The sequence below is a fragment of the Hippopotamus amphibius genome, chromosome 13 (assembly GCF_030028045.1).
Source record: "Hippopotamus amphibius kiboko isolate mHipAmp2 chromosome 13, mHipAmp2.hap2, whole genome shotgun sequence".
Classification (NCBI taxonomy): Eukaryota; Metazoa; Chordata; class Mammalia; order Artiodactyla; family Hippopotamidae; genus Hippopotamus; species Hippopotamus amphibius.
In genome coordinates, this window is record NC_080198.1 from 38,154,903 (window position 1) to 38,178,115 (window position 23,213).

At 48.6% G+C, this 23,213-nt stretch overlaps 3 protein-coding genes across 3 annotated transcripts in view; 1 reads left to right on the plus strand and 2 right to left on the minus strand.

The window, feature by feature from the left end:
- The window catches only part of IHO1 (interactor of HORMAD1 1), a 51,317-nt gene extending 30,974 nt beyond the window's left edge, over positions 1-20,343 (minus strand). Inside the window, exon 1 of the mRNA XM_057706609.1 lies at positions 20,205-20,343. The gene's annotated coding sequence lies outside the window, so the exon portion shown is untranslated. The remainder of the gene's footprint in view (positions 1-20,204) is intronic.
- Positions 6,819-17,341, plus strand: C13H3orf84 (chromosome 13 C3orf84 homolog). The gene is made up of 4 exons (XM_057706611.1): positions 6,819-6,934; positions 8,915-9,028; positions 16,498-16,554; positions 16,924-17,341. Exons 1-4 carry the CDS (start codon positions 6,908-6,910, stop codon positions 17,338-17,340), a joined length of 615 nt encoding a protein of 204 aa, XP_057562594.1. The 5' UTR covers positions 6,819-6,907; the 3' UTR covers position 17,341.
- On the minus strand, positions 18,150-22,978 carry KLHDC8B (kelch domain containing 8B). Its single transcript, XM_057706610.1, has 6 exons — positions 22,868-22,978; positions 21,441-21,951; positions 20,205-20,369; positions 19,644-19,868; positions 19,444-19,545; positions 18,150-19,009 (listed from the first exon to the last, which is right to left on the minus strand). Exons 2-6 carry the CDS (start codon positions 21,814-21,816, stop codon positions 18,813-18,815), a joined length of 1,065 nt encoding a protein of 354 aa, XP_057562593.1. The 5' UTR covers positions 21,817-21,951; positions 22,868-22,978; the 3' UTR covers positions 18,150-18,812.
- Between the last annotated feature and the right edge of the window lie 235 nt (positions 22,979-23,213).

Consider the following 23,213-nt stretch of genomic DNA (forward strand, 5'->3'; position numbering starts at 1 on the left):
ATATATGGAATCTTAAAAAATGGTACTGATGAACCCAGTGACAGGGCAAGAGTAAAGATGCAGATGTGGAGGATGGACTTGAGGACACAGGGTGGGGGGCAAAGGGGAAGCTGGGACGAAGTGAGAGAGTAGCATTGACATATATACACTACCAGATGTAAAATAGGTAGTGGGAAGCTGCTGCATAACACAGGGAGATCAACTCGATTTTGGGTGATGACTTAGAGGGCTGAGATAGGAGGGTGGGAAGGAGTCTCAGGAGGGAGGGGAAATGGGGATATATGTATAAACACAGCTGATTCACTTTGTCCTACAGCAAAAACTGGCACCATGGTGTAAAGCAATTATATTCCAATAAAGAGCTTAAAAAAAATCACTATGGGGAATTCCCTGGTGGTCCAGTGGTTATGACTCTGCACTTCTACTGCACAGCACGCAGGTTCGATCCCTGGTCAGGGAACTAGGATCCCACATGCTGTGTGATGGCCAAAAGAAAATAATAATAACAATAATAATCACTATGACTCTCCCCTGCTTTTTCTCCACCCTATCATTCTAATACACTACATATTTTATTAATTTATCTTATTTTGTCTATCTCAGCATGCACACCCATGCCTACCAGAATGTAATTCTAAGCTCTTTGAGGATAGGAATTTTAGTGTTTTGTTCATTGCTATATGCTCAGAATCTAGAAATTGTGCCTAGCAAATAATAGGTGCTCAGAAAATACTGTTAAATGAGTAACTAAATCGGAAGTAAATTAGGACGATGGAGCAAAACTTTACAAGTATTCACAAATTTAAAACATATGGGGGACTTCCCTGTTGGTGCAGTGGTTAAGAATCCGCCTGCCAATGCAGGGGACACAGTCCAGGAAGATCCCACATGCCGTGGAGCAACTAAGCCTGTGTGCCACAACTACTGAGCCTGTGCTCTAGAGCATGCGAGCCACAACTATTGAGCCCATGTGCTGCAACTACTGAAGCCTGCACGCCTAGAGCCTGTAATTTGCAACAAGAAAAGCCACCTCAATGAGGAGCCTGCGCAACACAATGAAGAATAGCCCCTGCTCGCTGCAACTAGAGAAAGCCTGCACACAGCAAAGAAGACCCAATGCAGCCAATAAATAAGTAAATTTATATAAAATATACGGGGACTTCCCTGGTGGTCCAGTGGGTAAGACTGCACTTGCAATGCAGGGTGCCCTGGCTGGATTCCTAGTTGGGGAAACTAGATCCTGCATGCATGCCACAACTTAAGAGTACACATGCTGCAACTAAAGATCCTGCACACCACAACTAAGACTCAGCACAACCAAAATCAATAAATATTTTTTTAAATATGATTTGTTTTCAATTACTACATTTCAAGTCCCTAGATTGTCACAGATTTTATTATATATCTTAATAAAGGAGATGAAGTAAATTGGGGATTCCTGATTCTCATGTTTATTTTACACTCCAAGTTTTTTCTTCCATTCACTCTAGCAGAATTTCCTCCATCTAAAGTCTAGATGTAGAATCTAGACAATTTTATACATATCACTACAAGGCTATTATTTAAGGCCATTATAACTACATATAATGATAAATCCTCTATTGTCTTCCATTTCTGTTTATGCTGACAGAGGAGAGTAATTTATATAGCGTGTGGTTTGGGGTTTACAATAACTACTCCCCAGGTTCCAGACCTAACTTACTCTTAAGAGCTTTCTTAAATGTGGTAGAAGAAATTCCATGGTTACACTGACTATGCTTAATGACCACTTGGGGCTTATTGTGCTCAGTCTCAGGTTTACCTGTCCTCTCTGCATTCACCTGTCACCATGCTATCTCTATACATGCTTTTATATTCTCAGAGGGCAGAAATCCCATCTGCAGAAATCCCTCTGCTTGCAGATACTAGTACAACACTAGTAGTGAAAAGGTAGTCATTCTTAGGTAGGGCCTTAGGCATTCTAAGGTAAATGAAAACTGAAACGTACACATTAAAAACTTTCAAGGGCAGAGTTCCCCTCCTCTCTTATCCCCCAATCCCATTAAAGGAAGCATAAAAGGAAGGGAAAGGTTTCAGTGCATGCGACTATTTCCACAAGAAGGGCCTTGGCATGGTGATGGGCAGGGAGGAATATGTGGGCTGAAGAGGGTGTCCGAAGGGGCACAGACCCCTCCCTTCTAATCTCTTCAACTCAGAATCCTGAGGCCATGGTGCGAGGCCCTCCAAGTGCCCCTACAGTTCCTCCGCTTGGCCACAGGGAAAACTAGTCTCTCCCTCAGACTTCACGGCCCCTCTGGCCTCCACCTGGCCCGCCTCAACCTCGTACAGCCTCTCTCTCTCATTTTCATTCTCTTCTTTTCTACCAGAAGACATGCTCTGGGCTCCTAGAGTAAATCATTGCTTGTGCTTTCCAGAGACCCCCAAGGGATTTTCCGTTATAATAAAGACCAATCCCAGTGGGTTTCCCTGCGTTCCGGTTCACCCTGACTTCCGGGGCGGACTCTCTCGTGTCTCTGAGGCAGCCCTGGAGGCCGTGGTCCCCAGCGCATCTGACGAAAACAGCTCTCTAAGGATAAGCACAGAAGTCAAGTCCCTTGAAGAGCTAGGGTGGTCTTTCCTCACAAGGAAAGAAAGGGCGACTAGGCGCTCGAAGGTAAGACAAGTGGAGAAGCCAGCGCCTTGGGAAACTCCTCGAGATCCCCGGGAATCCCGAACCTACCCGCGAGGCCCCAACGGCTCCCCAACCATCCCCCCACTTTCACGCCAACCCGCTCCGGCCCGCCGGGTCCAAACCCCTCCGGCCTCCACCTCTGAGGGCCTGCACGCGCCCGACCTGGTGTTGCGAGGATCCGCCTGGAGACCGCTTGCTCCTAAGGAGGCCGCTTGAGCTGCGTGGCCACGCCCCCAGGGTGCGCCCTGACCAATGAGAATTACTCCCCGCCCCCTGGGCCCCGCCCCCGCTGCAGCACGCTGCTAACGGTTTTAACGGTCCTAATGGTTTCAGCCGTTAATCACTTAATCTTGGGCCAGGCTTGCTGACCTACATTTTGCCAGGAACCAATATGCGACACACCTACCCACGCGTACCTCACGAGATGGACCCTGGGCCTCCACACTCACTCCTTGCTGTCCATCCACGCCTCGCCCGCCATCCCCTCAACGATGCAGCCCCTCTCAGGGATCAACTTACACACAGTAGTTATAGATGGCTGGCTAAGTCGTGAAATGGGATGAGATCACCAATGAAGGAGTAAGGATGGAAAACGATTGTATTGAGTCCCAGGATACACAACGTTTAGAGGCTTAGATGAGGAAAAAGCAGCAGAGGAGCCAGAGTGGAAGTGGTCAGAGATAGGGGAGGAACACCAGGGAGAGTGAGGTGCTGTGGAAGCCACCTGGACCATCCTTCATAGAGGAGGAGGTTAGCTGTGTCAAGTGCTGCTGATGAGTCAAGGAAAATGAGGTGTGAGAATTATTGGTGACCTTGACAGGAGCAGTTTTAGTGATGTAGTGGGGACAAAAACCTGATTGGTGTGTGGTTTCAAAAGACATGGTTGAATTTAAAAAGCAATGAAAGAGGGTGGGGGGGACTCGAGGCGGGGGGAGTCAAGGAAGGGAGGGAATACGGGGATATGTGTATAAAAACAGATGATTGAAACTGGTGTACCCCCCAAAAAATAAAAAAATTAAAAAATTAAAAAAAAAAAGCAATGAAATTGGGACATTTGTGGAGACATGGATGGACCTAGAGACTGTCATACAGAGTGAAGTAAATCAGAAAGAGAAAAATATATATTAATACATTTATGTGGAATATAGAAAAATGGTACAGATCAACTGGTTTGCAAGACAGAAATAGAGACATAGATGTGGAGAACAAACATATGGACACCAAGGGGGAAAGCAGGGGTGGGGGAGATGGGATGAATTGGGAGATTGGGAGTGCCATATATTACTAATAAGAAAATAAATATCAAATTGTACACTTTAAATATATGCAGTTCATTGTATGTCAATTATATCTCAATAAAAGTTCTTTAAAAATTTAGTTTAAAACACTTAAAAAAAAAGACATGGCTGATAAAGGACTGATATCCAAAATATATTTAAAAACTCAACAATAAAAAAATTTAAAAGTTGGCCAAAGATCCGGACACCTCTCCCAAGAAGATACACAGATGGCAAATAAAATATGAAAAATGCTTAATATTATATGTCATAAGGGAAATGCAAAATAAAACAGATACCACTATGCAACTATAAGAATTGACAAAATCCAGAATGCTGGCAACACAAAGTGCTGGTGAGTATGTGGAGCAACAGGAACTCTCATTCATTGCTGATGGGAAAGCTAAATGGTACAGCCACTTTGGAAGATGTTTTAGCAGTTTCTTATAAAACTAAACATACTCTTACCATATGATCCAGCAATCATGCTCTTTGGTATTTACCCAAAGGGGTAGAAAACTTATGCCCACACAAAAAAACCTGCACATAGATGTTTATAGAAGCTTTATTCATAATTGCCAAAACTTGGAAGAAACCAAGATGTCATCTTCAGTAGGTGAGTGGATAAATGAACTGTGATATATCCAAACAATGGAATATTATTGAGGACTAAAATATCTATCAAGCTGTGAAAAGACATGGCAGAAACTCAAATGCATTTTATTAAGAGAAAGAAGCCAATCTTGAAAAGGCTACATACTGCCAGAGTCTAAACAATATGACATTCTGGAAAGGGCAAAAACTATGGAGATAGTAAAAAGATCAGTAGTTGCCAAGGGTTAGAGGGGGAGAAAGGGTTGAATAAGTGGAGCACAGAGGATTTTTAGGGCAGTGAAACTATTCTGTATGATACTATAATGGTGCATACATGTCATTATACATTTGTCCAAACCCATAGAAGGTACAACACCAAGAGTGAACTCTAAGGTAATCTGTGGACTTTGGGTAATAATGATGTGTCGATTTAGGGTCAGCATTTACAATAAATGTACTATTCTGTATGTGTGGGAGCAGGAGACATATGAGAAATCTATGGCCCTTCCACTCCATTTTGCTGTGAACCTAAAACTACTCTAAAAAAATTTGTCTATTTAAAAAATTTTTTTAAAAAAGAGGAAGAGGAGAGATTTGACATATTCATACGATGGAAAACTACTAAACAATTAAAAGGAATGAACAACTGATAGGCACAATGACATGGATAATTCTCAAAATAATTATGTTGAATGAGAGAAGGCAGGCACATGAAAGAATATGTACTGAATCATTCCACTTACATAAAGTTCTAGAAATTGCAAATTATAGTGACAGAAAGCCAAACAGCAGTTGCTTGGGGCCAGTGAATACCATAGAGAAGGAATAGCAATGGACAGAAAGAAACTTGGGGGTGATGGATATGATTACTATCTTGATTGTGGTTATGTTTCATAGATGTATACATAGATCAAAATGTGTCAAATTGTACAATTTTTTTGTTGTTTTCTGGCCATGATGTGGGGCGTGTGGGATCTTAGTTCCCTAGCCAGGGATTGAACCCTGGCCCTCGGCAGTGAAAGCACTGACTCCTAACCACTGGACTGCCGGGGAATTCCCTCTACAACTTTTTGACTTACCTTTTTTATTTTTTATTTTTTTGTGGCTGCTTACTTTATTCCAATATTTTTCTTGAGGGTTGCAACAAATACGAAAAAAGTATAAAATGAGACAGTAAAACTGTGATTTTGCTAAATCTATATCAGGACCTTAGGTCTTACGACATTACTATTTTGAGGCCTGTACATATTCAATTACAGCACACTACCTCTTCATTTGAGCCTTCCCTCAGCATCAGATAGAGTGTGACCTTAAATTAGAAAGCCAAGTAGCAAAATTTTTCAATTACACAAAGCATATTTCCTGTTGACTTACCATTTTTAAGATTTATCTCTGTGGATTCAATTATCTATAGCCAATTTATAGTAACTCCAGTATTTCATTGTGTGATTATAGGCCAATTTTCTCATTGTGCTCTTGATAAACATTCAATCTGCTTATAGTTTTTCCCCTATACAGATACAGCAATGAAACTTTTTGTAGTTGTGGATACACGTGAGAGGGAATCTCCTGGGTAACTACTAATTGGGTGGACTTTCTGGCTAGTAGGGCTTGTGGCACAAGCCCTACTGAGTGTTTCCTGTTGTTGAACTTTTCATTGGCACATTTTTAGAGGCTAATCGCCTCTTCGGGTTAGTAAAAGGAGTAAACCATTCATGTGCCCGTGTTATCAATGAAAGAGACAATAATCTGCCCAAGGCTAGCTTGGAATAGAACCACGATGTCAGCTATTTTCGTGTGCTTCTTTTGCTCCTCTGTTATGCTTCTCTCCTCCTTCACTTAGGGCCTTGTAACATTCACCTGACAACAATTAGTGTTCCCAGTCACCACAAACTCCTGAGAAGTTGACAGAGCCCTATTCTGAAGCAGCATTTTTATCCTAAGAGCCACCAGCCCCTTTAGCATTTCTTCTGACTCTACAAAATGTGTTCTAAATTTAATATCCCTAGCAGTATGGTTGCAGTTTTTAAAAAGCAGGATTTGCCTCTAAAATGTTCTTTGATATTTTGTTGACTGTGAGTTCATCAGACTCCACTGTGGAGCCTTATATGTTTCTATGTATAAGAACTCTCCCAAACTGTTAATGCTAAGGGGCAGATTTCTCTCAGAGAGAAGTAAGAACAGAGTAGGAAGCACAAAGGGGTAGCCGGCTGGGCACTGCCTCAACAATCAGGAGCATTGTGTGGTCACAACCTCCTTTTGTCACTAAGCAACAAGAAGTTGACCTGCTGAGATGCTCTTTCTCCAGAAGTAGCCTCAAAAAGACAAGAGGAAAGTTTGCCTTTTCTGCTCCTTTCCAGGAAAGATGCAAAGTGCTTTAGTAGGCTCCTGGGTAAGAATGCACTTTACAATTAATCCTAGCCCCTGGCCCTGAGGTAGTACCTGAAACTTTGAATTACGTGAGAATGGTTTCATCCAGCACCCAGTCTAGAGGAGAACCCCAGGCTGCCCACTCCCCCTTTGCCATTCCGAGGTCCCCCTAGAGCTTACCTAGTCTTCCTAACACCATGCCCCCATTCCACGTGTCCTAGCCTCATGCCTGGATTAGCTGATCCTCTTAGTTCTCTAGCCACCCCATTTATTCCCAGTCCTTTGTTTGATGCCCCCAAACTTCGGTAGTTTGACCACTCTCTAGACTGAGAACATCTTGAGGGTAACTGTTTTCTTCTATCTGTATATGTCCCATGCCTGGAATACAGTAAAGGCCCAGTAAATACTGTTGAAATAAACTGAACAGAGAGAAAGTAGTGTTTGACAGTAGTAGAAGGATAGACAGACAAGTTGGATGACCCAAGCCCTCAGTGGGACGAAAAGATAAAGGGCTTCCCAGGCATGATTAGGAGCCCACTTTGATGACCAGAGGCGAGCTTGGGACAGGTGTTTTCTGCTCAGGACTAGGATCATGGAATGGACTAGACACACTGTCCTCTCCAGGGAGCATTCAGGACAATGAGGTTGGGCCATAGGAGTTCCCTGGCCAGAATGGTCATCCATGTTGTCAGCCTAATGACATCAGCATAGTACAGCTTCTTATCCCCCCGATAGGTGCTCATTTCTCTCTTCTGCCAGTCCTTGTCTCTGAAATTCCCTCCAGAAGGTATCCAATGTTGGTGAGGTACTTCTTTTGGAAAGTTCATCCCTTGCTTAGGGGCGCCAGTTTCAGAGGGTGCCTTACTTGCCCCAGAATAACAGACTGTGGCAAACAGGTGTTCATGACTTTGTCAATTCGTGCAGAATATGTATCCATTTAATCCTTATTCTTCAGGGACCTTTGGCCTTTATTAACAATGCAGGGAGGACAATGAAGGGGACTTCCTCTCAGATCCCCCAGTGAAGGACCGTGCCACTATATGGTGTCCCTGTTCTCAGAACTCTGCTCAGTGCTTCCTAAGTCACCCCAATTCAGATCACATCTGGGTCCCCTTCCCTGCTGAAGCCTTCCCTTGCTCTTAGAAGAGAATCCATATTCCTAACCCAGTCTAGGCCCTGTCCCTCCCTGACCTCATCTCACTTCTCTTTGTCTTGCTCACAATCTTTTAGTCAATAAGGCCTCTTTTTTGGTTTGTTTTTTATTCTGCCAATACAACTCTCTCTCTGGCCTTTGAATCTTTGCACTTGCAGTTCTCACCACATGGAATGCTCTTTCGCCACCCCTCACATGGCTGACTCCTTCTCATGTTCAAGTACCAACCCCATTGTCATGAGAGGCTGTCCCCACTGCCTGTCACTCTTGATCTAGTCATCAGGTTTTTTGTTTCATGACTCTATTCATTGTCTTACTGCCTCACCAGAAGGAAGGTTCATAGTGGCAGGGTCTTTCTGTCTTTTCACTGCTGTGTCCCCAGCCCATATTAGGACCCTATGAAGAGAGAGAGGAAGGAAGGAAGGAAGGAAGGAAGGAAGGAAGGAAGGAAGGAAGGTAGGAAGGAAGGAAGGGGAAGAAGGAAAGAAAGGAAGAGAGAAAGAAAGGGAGAGAGAAAGAAAGAAAAAGAAAGAAAGGAAGGAAGGAAGGAAGGAAGGGAGAAAGGAAGAAAGGAAGGAAGAAAGAGAGGAAGGAGGAGAGGAAGGAAGGAAGATTCCCTTTCTTTAGATACATAACCCTCCCAGGTGGGCCAGCACAGCTGAGGCCAACTATTCTAATGATGGATGGAGACACGTCTCCATTGGCCCCTCTCCAGGGTGTCCCTCCTCCTCTGATCCTTTTTATTCTGTCAGGAACTCCCAGGAGAGACTTCTAGCCTGGGGACTCTGAGGTCTAGGACTCAGAGTGGGAGTTTGGGTGGGATTTACCCTCAAGCCTGCCTTGTTACAGCACAACAGTGGCTTCTATGGGCACTACAGAGGCCAATTCAAGAGTGAAAGTGCTAGAGAGTATCGCCTTGCAGCCAAGCCCCAGCCTCCAGCAGTGTTCCTGCAGCGTTGTCAGGTACGAGGCAGCCCTGGGGGCAGCTGGGGCAGCTGTGCCAGATTCTGCTTCTCTCAGTCTCCAAGAGCAATATCCTCAGCCCTGCCACAGCTGGACTGACACTTGAGGCCAGCCTATTCCCAGGACTTGCATGAGGCCTGGCCCCTCTTCCTGAAATGTCAGGTCTTCCCCCTACAGATAGGGTGAAGAGCCAGTACCAGGCTGGACAGTCTTGCTCACTGCTCCTTCTAGAAGGAGGAAGGGTCAGGGCCCATGTGGGGTGGGTGGCCATGGAGAGAGAGCCTCCAGAACCCAAGAAGTAAGCCTTGAGTTTGGCAGACAGCTGTCCTTCAGTGCAGATTTCTTGATGCCATGGAAGTCAATGGTCTAGGTCACAGTCAGCCTCATAGTCCAGGGGCTAAGGAGTGAGTAGGAGGCCTCCTTTGGTCAGGAAAACAGCATAGAAAGTGGCAGGTATCCACCCCCATCCCTCGCCAAGGAGGACTGAAAAGGAGTGATGGCCTAGGATAGCTGGGAAAGGCTTCCAGATAACAGGAGAGGGATGCAGGGCTCCAGGCCCTCCACTGCTTCCAGGCCTAGAGACAAGGAGGGGGCACTGAGCATCATTCGGGGTCCCAAAAGTGAAAAGCCCACTCAAAACAGGAGAACTCAGGAGGGTATACATATAAAGGAGTAGTTGTGGGGGCTTCAGGGAGCATTCTCACAGGATGGTAACAACCAAGGGGTCAGTACTGCTGGGCCTGAAAGAACAAAGGGAAGTCATGGCTCCTAGAACCCAGAAGGAGAGACTGGTGTGGCGAGGTCCATCCTGAGAGAAGTGGTGGTCTTGGGTGGAGAGACAGCAGGCAGGGGCTGGCCTGGAAGGGAGCCAGAAGAAACACCTCCTCGTTCCCTCCATTTCTCTTCTGGGCTGCCTTTCAGGTCAGAAGGGAGTCAGCCTGGTGAGAACTGTGCTCACGTGAGACTCCTGGGAAAGTCCGAGAGGGTGGAGGAGGGTGGAGGAGGGCTGAGAGGGACCTGGAAGTGTGCCTGGAACACGCTCCACCCACTGCAGCTTCTTGCTTCCCAGCCTCTAGGCAGGTCCTACTCAACTGGCCATCTGGATTCTCTACAAACTGCTTTCCCAGGCCAAGAACAGGGTCTTGGAATCTGCCATGCTGCAGAGCCTGAACTTCCTTAGTGTGCCCAGCTGGAAGGGCTGCCTGACCCCGCCTACTGAGCCAGGCCCAAATGCAACTCCAGACTGCTCATCTGGGGCCACCTCCCCTGAGAGAGTGATGAGGTCTGGGTAGTGCAGGGACAGAGGTAACCTGAGCACTTCCTGCTGGTAGCAGTCCTTGGTGGCAGCTCTCATCCCAAAGACCTGAATCTCCTCTCAATCTCTCCCTCAGGAACAGAGTAGGGGACATATTTGTGGACATGTTTTGATTGAAGTGAAGACTTATTACATGTTGGCATTATCAGCAAACCCAAACAGCATGGTCTGTGTGTCTCGGACTTAGGTTGTACAAATGCCAAGTCTCCTGACTCTTTCTAGATCTAAAGCTGTTTTAATTAGTGGGACTGCAGAGGGAAGGTGCACATTCTTTTTTCTCATTTGCTGAGAGATGCCAGGTGTCAGCTGACTGATGATAGCTATTCTTGTTGAAAACCTTCCCAAGATGTGGCATCCACTTATCTTTAGTTTGGGGCCAGAAGAAATTTTGTCATTTAGATACAAGAAAATTCTTTTCTCTTTTTATTCCTCTTTTTTCCTTTTCTCTTCTAAACCAGATTAATTTATTTCTAGCCTTCACCTGCCTGACTCTTGGGAAATGTAATCCTGGTCTTGTTTGTTCTCAAGGTCGGACCAGAGTGCCGGGGGCTGATGGTTGGAGGCAAGTCCTTCATTGGTGGTGCTGTGATTGCTGTGTGTCCCTGCCTCTGCCCCACCCCCACCATGCTTCAGTCTGCCACAGGGGCTCCTCACTAAGTACCCTACTAACTGCACACTGCCCAGCCTCCACAGGGACCCTTAGCCCTCCCACGGGCAAACACTGACCCATCCCAGGAAACCTACTTCTCCTCCAAGGCCTCTTCAGCTCGAACCCTAGCCCAAGCTCTACCCGCTCAGAGACCATGGGTTTTACAACCTGCATGGAAAAGGAGCCCTAAATGGTTTAGAAGCAAAGATGCAGGTGAAATTCACCCCAGGGATAAGAATAAGTAGTTAGAACTGCCTGGGTGGAAAGGAAGTGATTGCACTTTTCACTAGGCTCCCACAGGTGTGAGAATAAAACTTGTCAGTGGGAGTTGACAGATTATCCTGTCACTGTAAGAATAGTGAGTTTCCAATGTCTGAGCTGCCTCCAGCAGCAGAGGCATCCACATTCCAGGGCTGTGTACAATTCTACAGCTGAGGATAGAGATGGGGGAGGAATGGGGGGGCAATTGAAACATGCCCCAGACCCCTAGATATTTTAATTGAGATTTTTATTAAGATGATTGTAGATTCACAAGCAATTGTAAGAAATAGTAAAGAGAGATCCCTTTTACACTTTGCCCCATTTCCCCCAATGGTAACATTTTGTACATCTATAATAGAATATCACAACCAGAACATTGACATTGATGCAATCCACCTATCTCATTCAGGTTTCCTCGTGTGTGTGTGTGTGTGTGTGTGTGTGTGTGTGTGTGTATTAAGACCTATAAAATCTTGGAATTTCCTGGTGATCCAGTGGTTAGGACTCCATGCTGTCTCTCATAGGGCCCAGGTTCAAACCCTAGTTAGGGAACTAAGACCCCACAAACCACATAACACGGCCAAAAAAAATATCCATAAAATCTTTTTTTAATTAATTTTTATTGGAGTATAATTGATTTACAGTGTTGTGTTACTTTCTGATGTACAGCAAAGTGAATCAGGTATACATATATCCACTCTTTTTGGATTCGATTCCCATATAGGTCATTACAGAGTATTGAGTAGAGTTCCCTGTGCTATACAGTAGGTTCTTATTACTTATCTATTTTATATATGGTAGTGTGTACATGTCAATCCCAATCTTGCAATTTATCCCTCCCTCCCCCTTTTCCCCTTGGTAACCATAAGTTTGTTTTCTATATGTGACTCTATTTCTATTTTGTAAATAGGTTCATTTGTACCTTTTTTTTAGTTTCCACATATGTGATATCATATATTTTTGTTCTCTGTATGACTTACTTCACTCAGTATGACAATCTCTAGGTTTATCTATGTTGCTGCAAATGGCATTATTTCTTTCTTTTCATGGCTTAGTAGTATTCCATTGTATATAATACCACATCTTCTTTATCCATTCTTCCATTGATGGGCCTTTAGGTTACTTCCATAACCTGGCTATTGTAAATAGTACTGCAATGAACATTGGGGTACATGTCTTTTCAAATTATGGTTTTCCCCACTTATATGCCCAAGAGTGGGATTGCTGGATCATATGCTAGCTCTGCTTTTAGTTTTTTAAGGACCATCCATACTGTTCTCCATAGTGGCTGTTACCAATTTAAATTCCCACCAACAATGTAAGAGGGTTCCCTTTTCTCCACACCCTCTCCAGCATTTATTGTTTGTAGATTTTTTGATGATGGCCATTCTGACTGGTGTGAGGTGATACCTCATTGTAGTTTTGATTTGCATTTCTCTAATAATTAGTGATGTTGAGCATCTTTTCATGTGCCTCTTGACCATCTGTATGTGTTCTTTGGAGAAATATCTATTTAGATCTTCAGCCCATTTTTGGATTGGGTTGTTTGCTTTTTTGATATTGAGCTTCATGAGCTGTTTGTATATTTTGGAAATTAATCCCTTGTCAGTTGCTTCATTTGCAAAAGAAGAAAAAAGATCGATAAAATTGATAAAATCTTATCACCCGTGTAGGTTTGTGTATCCACCACCACAGTCAAGACACTGACCAACAAGAATTCCTGGTCCTGCCCTTTTATAACTATACCCACCAGCCTCCCATTCCTCCACCCTTCCCCTGTCCCTGACTCCTGGCCACCACCTATCTTTCCTCCATTTCTAAAAGCTTTTCACTTCAAAAACATTATATAAATGGAATGATACAGCATGCAACATTTAGGGATTGGCTTTTCTTGCTCAGCATAATTTCCTGAAGATTCCTCCAAGTTGTGTGTATCAACAGTTCAATTTTCATTACTGAGAAGTATTCTGTGGTATGTACATAGCAGCTTACTTAACCATCCACTGATTAAAATGTATCTGGGCTGATTCCAGTTTTTAGCTCTTATGAATAAAGCTGCTATGAACATTTTGTGTACAGGTTTTTTGGGTGAACATAAATTTTCATTTCTTTGGGATAAATACCTAGGAGTGCAATTGCTGGGTCATATGGTAGTTGCATTTATTTATTTTTTAAATTTTTATTTATTTATTTATTTATTTGGCTGCACTGAGTCTTAGTTGCAGCACGCAGGACGCAGGATCCTCGTTGCAGCATGCAGGATCTTTAGTTGCAACATGTGGGATCTTATTCCCTGACCAGGGATCAAACCTGGGCCCTCTGCATTGGGAGCATGGAGTCTTAGCCACTGGACCACCAAGGAAGTCCCAGTAGTTGCATTTAAGTTGTTTGGTTGGTTGGTTTTTTAATGTGCATGGAAATTTTTTTAATTGAATGAAAAATTCTTTAAATTCTATAGCACTTGACAATTTTCAAAAGTTTCACACACATGATTTCGTATAATTCCATAACAACTCTTATTTTCTACCTACCCTTATATTAGTACCTCCTGCATGTTAAGTTGTTTTTTTTTTAACTGTCAAACTGTTTTCCAGAGTGGCTGTTTTACATTTTACATTACCACCTGAAATGTACAAATGACCTTATTTCTCTGCATTCTCACAAACATTTGGTGTTGTCTCTTTTATTTTAGCCATTCTGATTGATATGTAGTGATAGTTCATTGTGGTTTTAATTTGCATTTTCCTAATGTTTAGTGATGGTGAACAACTCTTCATGTGTTATTTGCTATCTGTATATCTTCTTTGAAGAAATGTCTTCATGTCGTTTGCCCATTTTGTTTTTTTTTTTAATAAAAAAAAAGTTATTTATTGGCTGCATTGGGTCTTCGTTGCTGCATGCAGGCTTTCTCTAGTTGTAGCAAGTGGAGGCTACTCTTCATTGCTGTGTGTGGGCTTCTCATTGAGGTGGCTTCTTTTGTTGTGGAGCATGGGCTCTAGGGACACGCTTCAGTAGTTGTGGCACTCAGGCTCAGTAGTTGTGCATGGGCATAGTTGCTCCATGGCATATGGGATCTTCCCAGACCAGGGATTGAACCCATGTCCCCTGCGTTGGCAGGTGGATTCTTAACCACTGCACCACCAGGGAAGTCCCTGCTCATTGTCTAATTGGATTGTTTATTATGCTGTTCAGTTGTAAGAGTTCTTTGTATGTTCTAGATACTAGTCCTTTATTGGATATGTGGTTTGCAAATATTTTCTCTCAGTCTGTAACTTGTCTTTTCATCCTCTTCACATGGAATTTCACAAAGTATAACTTTCAAAATTTTTTTGATGAAGTCCAATTTATCGATTTTATTTTTCTTTTACGGCTCTTGCTTTTGGTGTCACACCTAAGAGCTCTTTGCCTAGCTCTAGATTCTGAAGATTTTCTCCTATGTTTTTCCCTAAAAGGGCCCTGGGTTTTTAATCTTTGTGTCAGTTTGCTTTATGAGGAATGAAAGGTAAGACCAGCTGTCTTCCTACCTTCACGGAGCTTTCATTCTATTTGGAGAACACCAGCTATCTTAGGCAGGAGGTCCCAATAGGGGTGCTTGTCAAAGGCTCCACTCTGAAGATTCTGGTTCAGGGATCTGGGATGGAGCTAGCCCCTGACTTTTATCTAGGAACCTACTGTCAGCCATTGCTCATACCCCAGCCCAGCCAAGACTGGACTCACCAGATCAGGTACTTCATTCTGGTCTGCAGCAGGAGAAGTTGAGTGGCTAGGTAGGGGGTCCAGGGGCAGAGACCAGGCACAAAGACAAGGCAGTCTTGGGAGAGATTCCTGCTGAGGTCTAGGGGCCTGAAAGTTGGTCTCTTTCTGCCTGGGGATGGAGCATGGCTCTCTGGCCTCAACTGGGCCAAAACAAATGCCCTGGGGACCTTCTGTCCCTGTTCATTGATTTAACAGCAAATATGTATTGAGCACAGTGCATGCTCAGTGTTGGAGTTACAGATGTGAATAAGACAGACAATAACCTTGCCCATGAGGAGCTTGTGTTCTAGTCAGGGGCATCAGATGATAAACAGCAACATAATATATAATCATACAGTATGTTAGAAGGTGAAAAATGCAGAGTTCAGGTGATGGGACTGCTGGTGTAGTTGTCAGACGGCCTCCCAGGAGGTAGGTGAGAAGGAGTCATGGCCAGCTGGGAGAAGAGTCCCAGGCAGAAGTAACTGGTGGTCAAAGTTCCGACGTGGAAGTAGCTAGTGTATTTGAGGAGCAGTGAGGACGCCAGTATGGCTGGAGGTAATGGAGGAATCAATATCATGTGGGTCCGATGGACCACTATGATGACTTTGAATTTTAAAAACATGAGGAACTGTTGTGGATTTTTGGCAAACAAGGAGTGTGATCTGATTTACACATTAAAAGACTTATTCTTCCTGCTAAGAGGACAACAGACTGGAGGGCCAAGCTTGGAAGCAAGGACACCAAGTGGGAGGCTCTTGCAGTGATTCAGGCATGAGAGGAAGGTGACTTAGACCAGAGAAAGCAATGGCTATGCTGAGAAGTGGTTTGATCCTGGGTTCATACTGAAGGAAGTATCAATAGGATTTCCTGGCACACTGGGTGTAGGGTGTGAAAGAAAAGAACCAAGGGGACTCCGAGGTGTTTGGCAAGATCTAGCTGCCATGACCTGAGCTGGGGGAGGCTGTAGGTGGGGTGGTTTTGGGGAATGATCCAGAGCTCAGTCATGTGTTTGGAGATGCCCGTTAGATATTTACATGGGAATATGGAGCAGGCGGTTGACTAGTGAGACTGGAGTTCAGGAGAGAGTTCAAGCTATAAAGAGACATTTCAGTTTCCAGGTGGTATTTAGGGCCAAGAGCCTGGCTTCCTGAAAGAGTGAAAGAAAGGAGGAGAGAGCTGGAGCCTAGTCCTGGACGATCTAGAGTTAAAGGGCCCAATGTGAAACTTAAACCACTGCCCCACTGATGGCAGGATGTCCTGGAAGATGCCTCAGCCCCTTCCTCAATCAGTGACCCCAGAGGCTTCTGCTTTGGGGGCAAGTGCTGGGTTGAAGATGTCCCAGGAGTTTAGTGTTGCTTTAATTTGTATCTGCCCTTTCAGGGTGTTGGCAGTTTAGGGGTGGTGGCTCCTGGCAACTTCCCTCCATTATGGGACCCTGAGGTAATATCCTGGGGACAGGTAAGCATTATTTGTCCCCATTCACCTTCTTTCTCACTGTCTTTCAAGGAGCCAGCGCGGCAACACTTCTTCTCCAAGCATGACAACCGCACTTCCTTCGACAAAGTGAGTGCTGGAGAGAGGAAGGAGACTGGGCAGCCCCCCAGCCTAGGTTGAAGTTGAGGTAGGGTGGAGGGGATAAGACATTATGGGGAGAGAGGGCTCCTTTATACAGACAGAGGAGTGTCTGTCTTCCTGACAACCTCCTTCCTCTGGGAAACAGATGTACCTCTACTTTGGTTTCCCCCACCAGCTTGCCTGACTATGTGCAAATATCCTAGGAGCCACTGACTTTCTGGGGGCTTTATTCACTCTGGAATGGAAGGCATGGCTGGGGTATAGGCCAGGCATCACCAGGCAGGCTTGGGTATAGGAGGGGCCCAAGGAATTGCCTGGTGCCAAGACTGTGGGCCAAGGGCCCGTACCGCTGAGGAGGGCCCCTACTGCCTGCTACAGGGAATCGGAAGGAGGAAAGACCTGGAGCGCCTGTGGCAGCAGCACACCTTCCTGCGCTGGGCACCCTGTGAACTGGAGTTGCGCCAGCCGCGGCCCCTTGAATCCTCCTATCAGGCCGATTTCCGGTCAGGGCCAGGACTCAGTGACCTCCCCCAGCGCCTTGTCCACTTTGTGCAGATCCAGCCTCCCCGTGCCAGTACCACCTACCAGCAGAACTTCTGCCAGCCATCCTGGGGTGGCCACTGTGGCAGTGACAACATGGGGCCACAGGCCCCAGTCACCGACACACTGCCTGACCTCCCAGGGATCCCAAGACCCAAGCTGCTGCAGCATTACCTTCATGCTGGGGTCTCTGAGTGTCTAAACTGGTCCAGAACATTAAACAAAGACAGCTGACTCAGTGGCCTGTCTGTGCATGCAGCCCCAGAGATCTCAGAGGCTGGAGAACAGTAGGGCACTGCTGGGCCCTGTGCCTGGCTCCTATGTTACTTGTGCCATGGAGCCTGGTGCTGGGTGGGGGAGGTGCTGCCTGGGGAGTCCCGCCACTGAGTGGGAAGAGGTAAGGCCTGCAGGAGGCTAACGGTCCAGGAGGGTTGCCTTGGCCACAGCAGGTGGGTTCCAGGACCCCAAATCCATTCTTGCCACAAACCCAACTGTGAACCCCTTGCAGTCAGTACGGCTGCAGGGAAAGAAGAGTCAATGGCTTCTACTACTGGAGGAGGAGGAGATAGGGGCTGGCAGCTTTGCTTTCTCTGGGAGGCTACTGCCTCTCGGGGTCTGGTGAGTGGCCACACAGTCATGCCTAAGAGACAGCTTCCCCACAGCTGGGACAGAGGGAACAGCCCCCGCTGGACCGCCACTGGACCCCCCTTCCCTACGCAGGTGAGCAGAGGCTTTGAGGAGATGCTGTATGATGTGGATCTGGAGGCCATCCTGATCCTATGCTATTTTGTTGTAGTTTTCTGAGCTCTTCTCTGATCGTGCTGTGAGCGCCCTCTAATGCCCAGGGCAGTGGGGGATGGTGCTCATCCCATGTCACCAAAAGAGAAGTTGAGGCTTAGATGAGGCTGAGACACCAGAACACTTTGAGAGCAGAGACCAGGTCCTAAAGGATCCTCTAGACCCTCATCCCTGGGAAAGCTGAGGTCCCCAAAGGAGGGCCAGGGGTGCACGGGCAACACAGGACTCCACACTAGAGGCCATAAGCCAGATTTAGCAGCACTTTTACTTCCACATCTGAACTCCCTGGGTCCTCACAACAGCCCTGTGAGGTAGGTAGGGCAGGAAGGTTTCAGAGATCCCCATTTATAGATGAGGATGCTGAGGCACAGAGAGGTGAAATGACTTGCCCAAGGTCACTCAGCCAGCAGTGTAAAGGGCCCAAAACCAGCATTCTTCTGGCCCTCTGGAGGTCCCCACATCCACTCCCACACCCCTCTGTGTTCCTGCCCTCTCTGACCTCTTCTGGGTCTACAGGGGCTTTCAAAGCAGGCTGACAGCTAGGGTTTTTCAGGAACAGCCATTGGGGTACGTGTGATCAACTCCAGGTAGGCACTGACCTGTGGGGCAGGAGGCCAGTTCTGCCCTCCCCCACTTCCCAGTTGGACAGCTGACCCAGTGGTTTCCAGAGCAAGGGTGGAGCTGGGCATGGTCCATGAATGAATGGGAGTAAAGGTGGGTATAAGGGTATGTGTGTCCTGCGCTAAAGATGAAGGCCACCCCCAAGTCCCAGAGACAGTGTCTCAAGTCGCCTGCCTGTGCCTCCCTCATCCCACAGAGCCACAGTGAGCTTTCTCAGCAGCGAAAGGAACCACAGACATCTGCTTCTGGCACCAAACCACTCCAGTGGACAAGGTCCCATCAGGCATTCATACCCCATCACGCAGACACAGTGCCTCCACAGCTTGACTGGGTCCCTGGGCCACACCCCCAATGGCAAACAGCCGGGGCCCAGCCTGCAGACTAGAACAGGAGCAGCGGGCCGTGGGCATGGCAGGCAGTGCCTCCCAGCGCCTCCGTGCAAGGCTGAAGCCCTCCACAGAGCCCAGAGGGCACGGCTGGTTTCCTGCAGGAAGGAGACAGAGGTTGTAAAGGGCACAGGCTGCAGGGGCTCCAGCTCTTCTGCTTCCTGAGCCCAGAGCGCGGCCCAGCATGCACCGCCCCAGGATGGGCTATCCATGCCTTGCTACTCATTGACCCCATTTCATCACTCACTCATTTATTCATTCACATTTCTATTTCTCCATTCATTCAGTGGTCATTTCTGTTTCTATCTCCTAGGCCCCTGCTGGTATAGAACGCACAGTTAGGTGCTGAGAGACACTCCAAAAACTGAGCCAGGGAGACCACCCTCTGACTGCTTCACAGAGTGGGAAAGGGAAGCTCACAAAGCCCTGATCCCTGGAGTACCTAGAGAAAGGCAGGAGGTAGTGCTCATGCAGGGGGTTACTCTTTCCCATCTTGGGCTCCCCTCCTTTCCCTAGCCCCACAGAGACTCACCGAGGCCCCCAATGGCCACAACGTGGTCCCCAAGTGAGCCAACCACAAAGTCGGCCCTCTTATCCCTCATACGTAGGCTGCGGGGCAGCTTGGTCCAGGACCCTGCAGGAGAGGGGAGGTCAGATCTAGCCCCCTCACACACACTGCACCCCTCCACCCCATGGAGAGTGGGAGGATAGCCCAGACCAGCCACTGCTCACCATGCTCCAGGTCGAACATCTCCACAGTGTTGACAAAGTGTGGGCGGGAGTAGAAATTGTGGGGCCCGGGCTGCTGCAGGCCACCCAGGCTAAAGACGCTGCCTTCGGCCATCGCGCAGCCAGCAAAGGCTCGGCGGCTGGGCAGGCTTGGGTGTCGGGTCCAGGTACGGGCCTCCAGATCAAAGGCCTCAAAAGCGGTCACTGGGAGCTTGCCCTGGCGGCCCCCTGCCAATGGAATTGGGGCACCTGGGAGGCAGCCCAGGGAGCCTGGCAGGCTCTTCCTTTACCAGGTTGCTGAGCCTTTACCACTGCCCACCCCAGCTACCCATACCCAGCTGTGTGCACACCAGAGCATGGATCAACCCCAAAGATCCTTAGGTACTGGGGTTTGGTTTCCCAGCCTCAGTAGGGCCACCAGAGGTCAGAGCCTCAGAGCAACCTGGCTCAACCCAACAAAACTCCTCTCGTCTCACCATCCCAGACTAAGCTTGATCCCAGCCAACCTACAGGGATAAGTGCTTCTGGACTTCAAGCCACTTTCCCACATCCCCAGGTCCTTACCCAGGACATAAATCTTGTTCCCGTGCAGGAAGGTGGAGGCCCCATAGCAGGGTGTGGGCATCGAGGGCAGCGAAAGCCAGCAATCCCGGCGGGGTTCATATACCCGAACCTGGGCCTGGGGGGCCGTGTCAGGGCCCATTCCCCCCAGGGCATACACCATACCATCTGCAGGAAAAAGAGTAATACAGACTATCCCTGGGCCTGGCCACAGCACTCAACCCTAACAACTGCCCTGGTCAGGCCTGGGGTTGGTTTGGGACACACCTATTTATGGTACCCCTCCCTAGCAGCAGAAACCCTCCTGCCTGCCTGGAGTGGGGGTTGGGAGAGCTAGGATTCCCACTCTGGCCAGGGCCCCTTCAAGTGAAGAGCAGGAGGCAGCCGATCTAATTATAATCTGTCTCTGTCTCCCTGGAGACGCTATGGCAACCAAGTCTGGCATCCAAGCAGGACTGGTGGTCAAACGTGGAGGCCACAAGTGGGAACTCTCATGGGGGAAGGAGGGTGGAGGATGGTTTAAGCCAGGGGTGGGGGCCATATGGAGATCTGTTCAGCATGGAGCTCAGACTGGAGAGGAGGCTCTGGGGATCAGCTGGGGGCTGGGAGAGGAGCTTGGGCCTGCAGGATGGGGGTGCTGTCTACAAGCCTTCTGACAGCACTTCTGTACCCTGCCCTTTCACTAGAGTAGCTTCTTGCCCTGTTATACCCTCAGTGTCAGCTGGGGGCATGTCTGGGGGCATGTCTGGGGGCCTTGGGGAGATGGCCAGTCAGCTAGGGGCTTCCATGGCATCTGCCTCCAGGCCAGCTTGGCTTTTGTCCATCTCAGTCTCCCTGGTTTGTTTGTGTGGCGCGAGGAATTTAAGCACTTACCGGGCTCTGAGCCAAGGCCCTGCTCCCATCCCCCTCTCCCAGACTATTTATAACTGTGGGAGTCTTTGGGCCACCCCCCTTGTCTCTTAGAGAGGAGGACTGGGGCAGGGAGATGGCTTGGGCCTCCCATCATGCTGGCGGCTAGCTTGGGCTCTGATTCCTACTTTACAGCTGGAAAAGACAGTTAAGGCTGCTACTAGCCCAGCTCAGAGCTAGGAAAGGAAGGATACAGGAAGCAAAACCATGTCCAGGGCACCCAGGCAACATTTACAGCTCTTGCCCAATCTCTGAAGGTAAGGGACAAAGTCAGGAACTAATGGAGGGTGTAGGGGGCACCTGAGGGACCTTCCTTGGGAGGCCACTCACCTCTCTCCACAGTCGCAACCCCCATGGCTGCCTGAGGGAGGGTGGCCCGACGCTCCCAGCGGCCCTCGTCAGCCAGGAAGGCCTCCACAGCAGCTACTGGGCTCTGGCCCTCATCCACACCGCTCACCACTAGCACCTGCTTGCCCAGTACCACAGCAGCTGCACCAGCCCGGGCAGTGGGCAGGGGTGCCAGGGCCAGCCATGTATGTGAGGCCATGTCCAATGTCTCAGCAGTGTCCAGAGGCAGTCCAGCCCGGCCACAGCCCCCCAACACTAGCAGGTGCCCATCCTGGTATGCCACTGTGCCATATACCCGGCAGGTGGGCATGGGTGGGAACACCTGCCAAGCAAAGGCCCGGCCACCTCCTGTAGCCATGGTGTTCACCTCCAGTGGCAGGCCATGCTATGTGCTCAGGCTGCAAGGCCTCACTGAAGGGCATGATAGGGCCTCATCTTGACTCTACCAGGGTTCCAAGGGAGTGAGGGGCCAGTCCAAGGACTTTGCCTTCACCTAGAGAAGAGAGGGAAAACAAAGGGTCAGAGCCAATGACCAGCCCTTCAGGGTACAGATGAGCATCCTGGCCCAAAATTGCTGGTGGGAAAACCAGAGGGAGGACCCACCCCCACTGGCCAGCACACTGATGTGGAGGTCCTCCTGGAGTGGGAACAAGGGCAGTCTCCCAGTTACCCAGGCAACTTCCCCACTTCCTGTGGGGCTTGAGGGATTCTCCTCCCATACTCTGCCCTCACCTAGTTGCTCCCTGGTTGTATCTAGATCTAGGTGGGAGGTAAGGTGACTAGGATAGGACTTTCCACCCTAGCCCCCTTCCCTTCCCCTCGATAGTCCTCACTCTGGTGCTCTGCATCAGTGGAGTTTTACTGTATCCTACCCCTTACTGGCTTCCAGTGTGCTCTGGGCAGCCATCAGGGTCTCCCACCTGCTGCCAGGGATCAGACAACAGGGTATCCTTACAACGCCTTTGGGAGCCATTCCACAGAGTCCATCCATTCCCACCAGCAAAAGGCCAAGATCAGGGTGTTTGGGACTGGGAGGGGAGAGGGCTGGTGACCAGAGTCTCACAAGATCTAATCTCAGGGGTTTGCCCATGCCAGGTCGCCAGAGGCCAGCCTTCTTGGTGTCCGGAACGGGGAGGGGGATGATTTTGGGAACGCACGAGCACTAGACTCTAGGTTCCCAGAGTCCAGGGCGTTGCCAGCAAGAGTGGGCAGCTGGACTTCGCAGCAGGTCCCAAGTTCCCTGCTTCTCTTTTCCAGCGAGGGGCCACACTCCTGGGACCCCTGGCGCGAGGGCCTCCTGGCCCCAAACTTCCAGCTCGCGGAAGGGGGGGCGGGTCCGGGCGAGCGCGCTTGGAGCTCCACACCCCACGCCCCAAACTTCCCCTGAGCGCGGCTCCCGCGGGACTCACCGGCCGGCGCTCCGGCGCCGCCGGGGCGCAGGGTCCGCGGTTCCGCCTCCGCTGGTGCCGGCTCTGGCTGGGGTTGAGGCCGGGCTCCGGCAGGGCCCCGGCTTTGCTCCGGCGCGGGGCGGGGCTGGACAGGGTCCGCCCCTCGTCCCCCCCCCTGACTCGGGAAAACCTTCCCCGTGCTTTAACCCCGCACCTGCCGTGGCCGGAGCAGGGAGCGCCGACCCATGGCCACACGCAAACCGGTGAACAGACAGACGGACACGTGGACACTGGGCCTGCCCAAGATTTGGGGTCCGACCTCGGGGGTGGGGAGAAAGGAAGCAGCGGTGGGCCGCACGACACGTGT

Coding starts and splice junctions, on each gene's coding strand:
- C13H3orf84 (XM_057706611.1), top strand. CDS start 6,908: ATGCAAAGTGCTTTAGTAGGCTCCTGG. Junction 6,935..8,914: donor GTGCTTTAGTAGGCTCCTGG/GTAAGAATGCAC, acceptor GCCTTGTTACAG/CACAACAGTGGCTTCTATGG. Junction 16,555..16,923: donor ACCGCACTTCCTTCGACAAA/GTGAGTGCTGGA, acceptor ACCGCTGAGGAG/GGCCCCTACTGCCTGCTACA.
- KLHDC8B (XM_057706610.1), bottom strand. CDS start 21,816: ATGGCTACAGGAGGTGGCCGGGCCTTTGCTTGGCAGGTGTTCCCACCC. Junction 20,370..21,440: donor GGTTGCGACTGTGGAGAGAG/GTGAGTGGCCTC, acceptor TTTTTCCTGCAG/ATGGTATGGTGTATGCCCTG. Junction 19,546..19,643: donor GATGTTCGACCTGGAGCATG/GTGAGCAGTGGC, acceptor CCTCTCCTGCAG/GGTCCTGGACCAAGCTGCCC.